General features: G+C 36.0%; 1 protein-coding gene across 2 annotated transcripts in view; it reads right to left on the bottom strand.

The window, feature by feature from the left end:
• EPHA3 (EPH receptor A3) overlaps positions 1-12,387 on the bottom strand; it is a 396,391-nt gene that overhangs the window by 282,835 nt on the left and 101,169 nt on the right. For both annotated transcript variants that reach the window (XM_066347040.1, XM_066347041.1), the window contains exon 3: positions 4,602-5,262. In XM_066347040.1, coding sequence (XP_066203137.1) covers positions 4,602-5,262 — 661 coding nt within the window. The remainder of the gene's footprint in view (positions 1-4,601; positions 5,263-12,387) is intronic.

Genomic DNA, 12,387 nt, shown 5'->3' with positions numbered 1-12,387 from the left:
GGGGCGATGCTCTGCCTATCTGTGGCATTGCTCCATTGCAACCAGAGCCATTCTAGAACCTGAGCCATCCTCAGCTCCTGGGCCAACTTTGCTCCATGGAGCCTTGGTTGCAGGAGGGGAAGAGAGAGACAGAGAGGAAGGAGAGAGGGAAGGGTGGAGAACGATGAGCTCCCCTCCTGTGTTCCCTGGCCAGGAATTGAACCTGGGACTTCCATATGCCAGGCTGACATTCTAACCTGAAGCCAACTGGCCAGTGCTTGTTCTCACTTTTTAAATACAGGTAATAGTAGTATGTATCAACAGGTATTTTTTTATTAATTTTAATGGGGTGATATCAATAAATCAGGGTACATATATTCAAAGAAAACATATCCAGGTTATCTTGTCATTCAATTATGTTGCATACCCATCACCCAAAGTCAGATTGTCCTCCGTCACCTTCTAACTGGTTTCCCTTTGTGCCCCTCCCCCTCCCTCTCCCCTTCCCCCTCTCTCTCCTTCTCTCCCCCTGCCCCCTATAACCACCACACTCTTGTCCATGTCTCTTAGTCCCGTTTTAATGTCCCACCAATGTGTGGAATCCTGCAGTTCTTGTTTTTTTCTGATTTACTTATTTCACTCCGTATAATGTTATCAAGATCCCACCATTTTATTGTAAATGATCCAATGTCATCATTTCTTATGGCCGAATAGTATACCATGGTGTATATGTGCCACATCTTCTTTATCCAGTCTTCTATTTTTTTTAAAGTGAAATAACCCATTCATTTTACTAAGTTAACACAGTATCTGGCATCTCATAAGTACTTAATGAACATTTAAACAAATCTTTGAATTCTTTCTATAGTTCTTGGAATGAAGTAGGCGCTTATTGAAGGTTTGCTGAAGTCAAGTGATGGAGCTTCATTTTCCTCTATCTTAGGCAATGAAAGCCTATGGTTACAGATCATTGTGCTATAAAATTCTCCTGATGTGTTCAAAATCTGTCTATATTTCACTCCAAATAGTGGGTAGAAGAAAGTATTGCTCTATTTCTCTTTAAAAGAGTGGCATGATATTTTTTTTTGTGAACAGAAAAGCAAACACAATAAAACTAAACTCATAAAACACATGTTTCTATAGCTATCTTCTTATTTTTGGCTTTTTTTTTTTTTGTATTTTTCTGAAGCTGAAACGGGGAGAGACAGTCAGACAGACTCCCGCATGCGCCCGACCAGGATCCACCCGGCATGCCCACCAGGGGCGACGCTCTGCCCACCAGGGGGCGATGCTCTGCCCCTCCAGGAGGTCGCTCTGCCCCGACCAGAGCCACTCTAGCGCCTGGGGCAGAGGCCAAGGAGCCATCCCCAGCGCCCGGGCCATCTTTGCTCCAATGGAGCCTTGGCTGCGGGAGGGGAAGAGAGAGACAGAGAGGAAGGGGGGGGTGGAGAAGCAAATGGGCGCTTCTCCTATGTGCCCTGGCCGGGAATCGAACCCGGGTCCCCCACATGCCAGGCCGACGCTCTACCGCTGAGCCAACCGGCCAGGGCCTTATTTTTGGCTTTTTTGAAGTATAACCATTTCTGTGTGGCTGAAGTACTTGTGATCAAACATTGATTTGTAAGAGTCATAGCAAGCTATTCTGACAAGCTTACAAGCTTATTAAAAACCTACCAAAAATTAAAGATTAAGAAAGGAAACCATAACAAACATCAGCACCATCACCGGCTATGATGTCAACATTGGAAGCCTCACGCCATGCCGGCCTCCACTATTACAGATCCAAGTCTGGAGAATTCATTCATTGAGCACTGGCTTTTTAGGACATAATACATTATGTACTAAACTGACAAATTAAAACTAGTATTTGTTAAAATCAACTTGTTTTATACCAAATACTACTGTAATTCAGAACAAAGTAGAATACTTTGAAACACTGTCTAATAACCTGAATACAGATTTGTTAATTATGAAAAGAGAGAAAGGCAAAACACATCTTACAACATCAGCACCTGTCAAAAAATAACTGCAAGAATATGCTTCACCATAATTACATAACGAAAAAATGCTCATCTTCACTAGCTATTAAAGAAATAAAAATCAGAACTTCAATGAGATATAAGCTCACGCTTGTTCAATCAGCTGTTATCAATAATACAGGTAATAACAAATATTGGAGAGGCTATAGAGAAAAAGGAACGCTTATGCATTGACGGTGGGAATGTAAACTGTTATAGTCATTATGGGAGAAAGTATGGTGGTTCCTCAAAAAATTAAGAAAAGTACTACTTTATGACTCAGCGGTCCCTTTACTGGGTATCTATCCAGAGTCTTGAAAACACTGGTACATAAAGTCACATGCACCCCCATGTTCATCACAGCATTATTCACAGTGGCAAAGACATGGAAACAATCAAAGTGTCCTTTGATAAAGGATTGGATAAAGAAGATGTGGTATATATATATATGATATAATGGAACACTACTCAGCTATGAAAAATCATGACACAGTGCCATTTATGACAACATGGATGGAGGTTTAGAACATTATACTGAGTGAAATAGTAAGTCAGAAAAAGCAAAGAACTATATAATTTCACATATAAGTGGTACATAAAAGTGAGACTCATAAACATAGATAAAAGTGAAGTGGTTACCAGGGGAAGGTGGCTGTGCAGGAGGGCAGTCAAGAGGGATGAATGTAAGGTGACGGAAAATGATTTGATTTTGGGTGATGGGTGCACAACACAATCAATAGCTCAAATACTATAGAAGTGTTTACCTGAAACCTATGTACTCTTATTGATTAATGTCACCCCATTCAATTTAACTTTCTAACGAAAATTAAAAATAAATAAGTAAATAAATAAATAAAACAAAAATAAGCCATTCCCTTTTAAATTTCAGTCACATCCCATTTCACTCACCATTTGTGATTCTACTAGAATTATTTTCATTGGTTTATCTTCAAGATATTTTCTTATAATATCTTGTATTTGTGTATATGAATATTTTATTCTGAAATTAGTATTTTTAAATGCATTTTTATAGCAAAGAGATGCTGTTGCTATCCTTCAACATAATGAAGTAAACAATTTAATGGTGTACATAAACTTTGACATAAATGTTTTCTCCAGGAGTAATTTGACATGGGGTATCACTGAATAGCATAGTAGTTACTTTTATATAAAAAATGGTTGAGTAAATTAAAATAAGGTTTTTAAAAGGTAGGAATTCTGAGTTTATTGTGAACTTTCTGAATAAAACTTAATGTACTCTTTCTAAAAACCAATTCTACTAAAGTTTGTTCTCAAGACAGCATGTGTAATGAGCTAATAATTTGAATGCTTTATTTATTTCTATCAACACACCTTTGTGATCTGTTTACTTGACTGATACTTATTTTTCTATTTGTATAACTTTGAATGAGATATATAACACTATATAAAAATTATTTAAAATCCAAACATCTAATAATTAGGTTTCTTGCTGAATGAACTATTTTATGAAATAGCTTTGCTTAAAGTGATACATATTATTAAAATGGAGACTCATCTATTCCTCTCCTGGTGTGAATACCAGAGATTGGTTCCATAGGGATCAAATTAGATGGAATTAACAATTATTTAATTCTCTTGAGCCAGGCCTTAATTACTTTATTGAAAATTAATCTCATAAATATCATGTGTCACAAATAATACCATGGTAATAAAATACAATTTAAAGTAGAATATAAAGGCTAGTGAGACTTCTCTCCACTCATGTATATAATAAGCAAGTGGTAAATAGTATGTTGTTTCAATTTTAGAACTTTCAAAACTATAATTAGTAACAGTATTGTAATGGTGCTTGCCAAAGATCTAAATAACAACCAGAAGTACGAGGCTAAAGTGTACCATTTGTTCTCATTAAAATTTTTTCTATGTCTGTAGGCAAAGCAAATGCTTTGCTCTTTTCATATTGTTAGAAAGGTGAATTTATGTACAAACTATATTAATTTCTTCCCCAAGGACATGAGACTTACTGAATGGCTGGAAGTAGAATACTAAACTCAATTTCTTTGGCAGAGTATAATAGCAAAAAAAGGTGTTAAAACAGACTAGATTCTAAAGAATGGTATTTAACTTTTCTCATGTATTTTTCATTTAAAAATTCAGTGTATAAGAAAAGACTGTATTTAATAGCAATGTAGTTCATACTGCTAAAAGATAGAAAAGCAGAAACTCAGACAACACAATATTTAATTCTGACAGAATTAGTTTACTTGAGTAATCTAATGAGTGTCAATGTTTCTTCTGTCTATATAAAAATGAGAGAAAAGTATTTTTTCTTAGAGTTATACTACCATAGTCATTAAATAGCAGATAAAACTTAAATTTAGCATATGTAACACCTCTAGTGGGGTGTATGCCAGCACCACATACTCAAACATGTTAATATTTCTAAAATAAACTATGAATCAACACATCAAGTGGGATAAATTGAGTCTATAAATAGATTCTGTTAAGTTTAAAGCATGTTTTGCTGCCAAGTGAGTTCAGACTAAATTCATTTCTTTCAGTTACTCTATGATAAACTCATAGGTGAGAAATACCATTTGAAGAAAAATAAAGAAGACTTACCTTGGCACATAAAACCCCTTTCTTCATAGCCAGCATTGCACAAGCACTTGCCAATGGGTACAAGCCATTCACCTTCTGTGCTGCAGTACATCCTGGGAGGATCATCCTCCTTGGAGTTGTTAACACAGGAACCTCTAACCTCCACCAAGGACTGGGAATCCATTGGTACTGTGTCTGGAAACATAGCCAGATTCTTCACTATAAAGGGGCACTTTTTGAAGTACACTCTCACAGACACCAAAGCAACACAAGCCCCAACGTCTTGAAAAGCTAAATAAAATCCCTTTTTGTTGACAGGACCTACTTCTCTAACTTCAGTGTTGAGTTTTAGAATACGGTCCCCAAGATCCATTTGAGTGAAACTTTCATCAGCTGCAATGGTGTCAATCTTTGTAAACTGATGCTCACGAAACTTGACCCCGTGGTCGTCGTCAGATTCCATGTAGTACAGGTTGAAAGTCTCCTTGCAAGTTCCCAGAACGAATGGAATGCTATTACAGTCCCGTAGAGTGAACTTGAGCTCCACGTAGATCTTCTGAGCTGAGTTCCTGGGAACCCAGTTTGTCCTCAGCCAATTATTTTGACTATGTTCCATTACATTGCACACCTGGTAAGTCCTTATGGGTGTATAATGCTCATCAACGCCACTGATTTCTTCCCACTGAAGAATCAAAGGAAAAAAAGAGTCAATAAGTTAAGTACAATGCATAAATAATAAATAAGGCAAAGGTGTGTGTGTGTGTGTATGTGTGTGTGTGTGTGTGTGACAGAAACAGAGACAGACAGAGGAACATATAGGGACAGACAGAAAGAGAGAGAGATGAGAAGCATCAATTCTTTGTTGTGGCTCCTTAGTCGTTCATTGATTGCTTTGTCATATGTGCCTTGAAGGGGGGTGGAGGGGTGTCAAGAGCACACCGAGTGACCCCTTGTTCAAACTAGTAAACTTGGGTTCAAGCTGATGAGCCCTGCTCAAACCAGATGAACCCGTGCTCAAGCCAGCAACTTCAGGGTTCTGAACCTGGGTTCTCTGCATCCCAGTCCTACTCTGTATCCACTGTGCCACCACCTGGTCTGGCAAGGAAAAGATGTTAAAGGGATTACAGAAAATACAAAATAAATAAGCAGAATCATTACTGTTATGCACTAAAGGTCATGATGTAGAGCAATGTTATAACATTCTTTTCTTTTTATTTGCAAGGTTCTCTAAGTTTATTGACAGAAAGCAATTTCTAACTTTGATGAACACATATGAGTTTGCCTTGTAGTTTGTGGGATACTCAGGAAAAAACTTTCTTATCACTTAATTGGATCTAGCCAAGTATTCCACGATCTAAACCTCAAATCAGACCTCTTCAGTAGCACTACATAATGGTTTTGTTGCTTATTTTTGGATTCTTTTTAATTGTCGGTTTGTTATTTAAAAAAAAATAAAACTGCTTAAATTCATGAATATTTTTCTCCCAGTATGGGCCACTTTTGGGGAAAATCAATATACTACAAAGCAAAATAAATCTAAAGGATGTTATTATCATGTATTGTTATGTACAACATTTTTAACTTAGTCATTTCAAGGAATTTGTGTTGGTGGACTATGAAAGAAAATTTAAAGTAAATATACAAATATGCCTTCTTTCTCCTCTCAAATAAAAAAATATTAATAGTTATACATGGAGAACATTAGATATAAGTGTAAAGAACATTTCAATTCTTACTATCTCTTACCCACATATAATTTTATACAAGTGAGAAATAAATGGCTTATGGGTTGTTTTTGTTATAGTAGTTAGGATTACCCTAATACAAATGTTTTAATTATAAAAACACTGAAGCCTGACCTGTGGTGGCGCAGTGGATAAAGCATCGACCTGGAAATGCAGAGGTCACCGGTTCGAAACCCTGGGCTTGCCTGGTCAAGGCACATATGGGAGTTGATGCTTCCAGCTCCTCCCCCCTTCTCTCTCTCTATCTCTCTCTATCCTTCTCTCTCCCCTCCTTTAAAAAAATGAATAAATAAAAAATAAATAAAAACACTGAAAATGTTTCAAGACTTTTTAGAACAGTGAAAACTAGCTTCTTAGATCTTCAGAACAGATTTTGAGAAACTTTTAAGTTTACATCACATAGTTGGTGTTACTTACAATTCTATAGTTATATCGATTTTGCTAATTGCTGCCAGGAAACTATATCTTTTACCATGTCATTCTTCAAATCAGTGTTTTTCATGGCTCTATATTACCTATGTAATAACTCCTTCTTTGGCATTTGTGTTTTTCAAAAAAACTGGTTCTAACCTATTTATATATTTTTCTAGAAGTTTAATTAGAGGTTAGTGAATTACTTTTGCTATGTACGTACTATATCTTGGCAATGTGAAATATTCTACTGTTTCCAAAAGACACTTTTTTTATTTTTTACAGAGACAGAGAGAGGGATAGATAGGGACACACAGACAGGAACAGAGAGAGATGAGAAGCATCAATCATTAGTTTTTCCTTGCAACACCTTAGTTGTTCATTGATTGCTTTCTCATATGTGCCTTGACCGCGGGCCTTCAGCAGACTGAGTTACCCCTTGGGTCCAAGTTGGTGAGCTTTGCTCAAACCAGATGAGGCTGCGCTCAAGCTGGTGACCTCGGCGTCTCGAACCTGGGTCCTCCGCATCCCAGTCCAAGGCTCTATCCACTGTGCCACTGCCTGGTCAGGCCAAAAGACACTTTTGGTAATTTATTTTGCTTATGATATAACCCCAAAGGAACTGTGCTCTTTTCTCCTTGATGCCTTCCATATCCTTCTCATTCTTATGAAATTATATGTTTTATATAACTCAATAAAACCCATATTAATTCATGAATTTAATCCATGATATATGTGAAGTTAAGTTTAGTTTTGTTTCAAAAGTTTTGCTAAATTTTAGACATCTTCATATCCTCCATACTATGCAACATAAAACATCACCTCTTAGAAGATGCATAATTTTTTCTAATAGTGCATATAGAAATTATTCAAGGAAGCAACAAATATAAAATTTTTATTAAATAATATTTCTTAATTTTGTAAATAAATAAATAAACACAATCCTTGTGAACCCCTTTATAAATGTATTCTCGATTTTTTTTCCATTAAGGGAATAGCAAGTTTTACATAGTTTTAAACTAAACATTTTTTTCTATTTGAATTTATTAAAAACACATAGTAATTTCAATTCAAAACATCTAAGTTACAAAATAAGATAAAACATTAATTTATTAAATTGAATTAACCACAAGAAAATGAATATGGCATTTGACCTCATTAAAAATAATTTAATTAGGGTGTTTGAATGATGAAAACCATTTTATTGGCTACCACAAACACAGTTAAAAAAATTTCTTATTCTCTCTAGCTTTCCTACATACCTAGCAACAAAACAAAAACAAATAAGTAAAAAACTCTACTTATTTTAATACTCTCTATCATTCAGGGCTTAGCAAGTATAAAAAGCATTATTTCTCTAGAGGCAAAATTGGCTTGAATTCATTGTCACACTTAACTTGCAACCAAGAAAAAAATGCAGACTATTTTAGAGAACCTTAGACCTAATATACAAAGCACATTTGCACTGTGCTCTTAATAATCACCAACATACCATTTTCTAACACACAAGCTATGAAGATTTCAAGTAGAAAAGTATACACAAGAGTCTCAGTTCTAAGGATTTCACACTGAGATGCTTGCAATATTAAAGTCGTTTTCAAAGGAAAATTAATATATAAGTTTAATATTAGAAAAATAAAAAAAGGAGTGAACAGAGTTGAAGCTACAAAAAAACTGATATTTAAAAAGTCCTTATTATGTGAAATCATCTGCAATATCATTATATTGGTCCTCCAATGGCATTGTAAAAGGCAGAGCTAACAAAAACTCCAGAAAATAAATGTTATCAGTGGATATTTTATGGGAACTTAGATTATAAACAACATAAATTGAAAATAAAACAACTGATAATTTATGGTCAATCCTGACCAGGCAGAGGCACAGTGGATAGAGCGTTGGACTGGGATGCGGAGGACTCAGGTTTGAAATCCCGAGGTCGCCAGCTTGAGTGTGGGCTCATCTGGTTTGAGCAAGGCTCACCAGCTTGAGCCAAAGGTCACTGGCTTGAGCAAGGGGTCACTCTGTCTGTTGTAGACCCCCATCATGGCACATATGAGAAAGCAATGAATGAACAACTAAGGTGCCACAAAGAAGAATTGATGCTTCTTATCTCTCTCCCTTCCTATCTGTCCCTCTCTCTGTCTCTCTCTGTCTCTGTCACACACACACACACACACACACACACACACACACAAATTAGGCCAAGATTTCTTTATTGTGACAAATACAAGTTTGTACTTAGACTGATGAATCAATTGCAAACTTCTTCTATGTATTTTATTAGACCTCAAATAGAGAAGAGCTTATAAAAAAGATTTTTATAATTTGATGTAAAATATGATTCCAATTATGGAGCTCTCATATGATCACTTTTCTTCTCAATGCTAATTTCACAAGCTATCACATGTCCTTGAATGCTGAGAAATAAGTTGCAAGAAGATAAAACAAACAGCAAGCACCACAATGTTTTGTTCATAAAAGGTTGCAGAGAGCAATTATTACTTCATTAATTTGTAATGAAGACCAAATTGCCTGTAAGTGATGGTGGCTTGCCATCTCAGACCATTTGTAAAAGCAAGTTACTACCTCTAGCATTTACTGAGGACTGAAGACGGTAGAAATAAAATCCCTAAATGACCATGTTCGCAGCAGCAGCAAAAGCAAAAACCATTCATTAAAGCTGCTGTTGTAAAGCTTACACTCTATAATTTTAAAGAAAGCTCATGTTTACCCTATTATCTTACTCTTAATGTATCATGTTTATAAATTATCAGAGATACTATATTGCCATATCTGTTGTCCCAAGGCAGACTTAAAAAGATGAAAACAGGTGACATAGAATTGGGTGGTTTAAAGGCTCTTTCTATTGATTTCTCACTTTCTAAGGAAAATGTCTGGAAGGGTATCCAGCAATAATGTTGTCTTCAGCAGAAGGGGTTACAGTACTAGGAGGAGCTCGGATTTTCTTCTGTAACTCTATTCTCCCAAATCCACAATTCTGATATTTAGCCTGGCTCTCAGATTCTTACTTCACACATTTATTATTAAACCACAGAAGCCAGACAGAACTTAATACCATGTTTTGTTTTGTATTTTGCTTTCTCCCCCCCCCCCCCAAACACACACATCATATAACTGAAAACCAGTTGTAACCAACTTCCTCTCTCTAGAACGGTCATTTTGAAAATTATTCCAAGCACCATAATCACAGTGGTCCTCTCCATCATCAAAAGATAGTATAGGATACAAAAGAGACTCTTAATTCATATGTCTAGAACACAGTTCCATGCCATTGATATAAAATATATTTTTGTAAGAAAACATATATTTTAAATAATTAATCAGAATGTAACCTAACAACTATCATTCTGATAAATATCAGTTATAGTAATTAAGAATTTTGACTGAATCTTAACTATTCTCAAGGATACATTTTTAGCTACTTGCTAATAGGAAAAAATAAAGAAAAAATATTTTTACTTTTTTAAAGAAGGAGAACCTGCAATACATTTAGTGCATAAGGTTACCTGATTCAGAAAGTATTAAGAAAGTGAGAACACAGGACTTCGTGATTTATTTAATAATACATAAATTTAGTTTATTAGAAATATGCAGATGATAATAAAAACATAATCACCAATAGTTTCTTTTTTATAATTTTGCTTTTAATTTCAATTTGCTTTTAATTAGAATTTCAATTTTAATAAGAAACACATTTTTGCACTTTACAAAACTCTAATAATTTTACATTCAGTGATAGTCAGTGATAGTAAGTTGTTGTTGATGTTGAGTTTTTCCTTAAGTCAGAGAATTACATGTGTAACCAAGTATCAAGGAGAGAGAGGGTGGAGACTTGATGTTGGAAAACCAGCATCAGGAACAAGGTGTAGGCCAGAGTCTAAGATTAGAAATGCCCAGAAGGGGGCCTGCCTGGGATGGTACGGCCAGTATCTTAGTAGTAATGACCACTATCCACTGTTCCCCCACTCACTTTTAAGCCCCTAAGTCAGGGGTCGGGAACCTTTTTGGCTGAGAGAGCCATGAATGCCACATATTTTAAAATGTAATTCTGTGAGAGCCATACAACAACCCGTGTACATTACACATTATCAAATAAAAATTTGGTGTTGTCCCGGAGGACAGCTGTGATTGGCTCCGGCCACCTGCAACCATGAACATGAGAAGTAGGAAATGAATGGATTTTTAACGTTATGATTTTTTTTTATTAAAGATTTGTCTGCAAGCCAGATGCAGCCATCAAAAGAGCCACATCTGGCTCGTGAGCCATAGGTTCCCAACCCCTGCCCTAAGTATTGAGAAAAAAATTTGGTAATGGTATTCAAACTGCCTTATTGAATATAAGGAGGACAATGCCCCAGTTTGGGTAAGTGTACTGAAAAGAAAACCAAGAAAGGGGTGAAAGAACAGAGGTTCTTAAGGAGAAAAGCCACCAAAGGATTTGAGAGAGTGAGAGCAAGACATAGGACCAGCATGGTGTAACATCACTGTTTAGAATTATCAGGACTATTGAGCAGAGATCATGGTATATATAAGAACAGTGGTTCTTATATGAACACTAGAAAGTGAACTTGCCTACAATACTGCTTCATGCATGTCTATCCAAAATAATTATTTGTTTTTAAACTACCTAGGCAATTTTAAGTATACCCTTAGGCTGAGAACAATGCTATATATTCTTTAACTGGGTTTTTAGTTTTTGTTTTCTACCTCTCTTGACAGCATGTTTCAATATCAGCTTCCAAGGCTTCTGAGTTTCCTCGGAAACTATGTCTAAAGTGCCTATAATTAGGGATATTTAAAAATGAAAGTGAAGTGATAAAATATCCCCTAATTTTTTGTGAGCAATGTAGCTCGCCCTGCCCTGTCTCTGTAGAACGGCTTTTTGCTCGGCCCATGTCCCATCTGTTTTTGGGTTACAGATTTGCCAAAACACAGGCATGCCTTATGTAGAAGCTCACCTGAATAACCTTGTCTTCTACCTCCCACAAAGAACTGTAAGATATTATTATAACAAACAAAGTAAACCTAATCATAGTGTTCTACTTCGCATCTGGTGGCAAATGAAAACCGTGTGCATTACAAAAATATGTAAACAGTGCATGGGGGAGGGTTGCCTTCAATCATGTATTTCTCTTGGTATGAATGTGACACCACTGGTTTTAGACATGTTTGCTATACTTTAGAGTTTCCCACTGTGATCTTCTGTGGTGATTTGTGGTTTTTAAAGATGCCTTTACAATAGCAGTTTGAGTCCATTCCACATGAATTTATTAAATATTTTTATATGCAAAGCATAGGTTAGGAACCATGGAGGAGTTAAAAGTTAAAGTGTGATTTTTGTTATCCAGAAGTTTCGGCGCTGGGAGAGGCCTAAGTGTCACACAGAAAATGGCGGAATGCTCTCTATCTGAGGTCCTGAGGAGAGTTGTGGAAAAAAGGAAGGATTAGCACTGAAAAAAAAAAAAGTCCTCAGAAAAGATTAAGGGGTAAAAATGGTAGGTTAATAAGGCTAAAATTTCTACAGGGCAAATATAGAGAGAAGAAGTGTGAGCAAACCAGGTCTGTGAGGACAGACCTATTTAATAAATTTGGTTTCACTATAGTTAAAAAATAGGGCACTGAGCTGTAAG

This window comes from Saccopteryx leptura, chromosome 8 (genome assembly GCF_036850995.1).
Source record: "Saccopteryx leptura isolate mSacLep1 chromosome 8, mSacLep1_pri_phased_curated, whole genome shotgun sequence".
Taxonomy (NCBI): Eukaryota; Metazoa; Chordata; class Mammalia; order Chiroptera; family Emballonuridae; genus Saccopteryx; species Saccopteryx leptura.
This window is presented reverse-complemented; position numbering and strand designations above follow the sequence as displayed.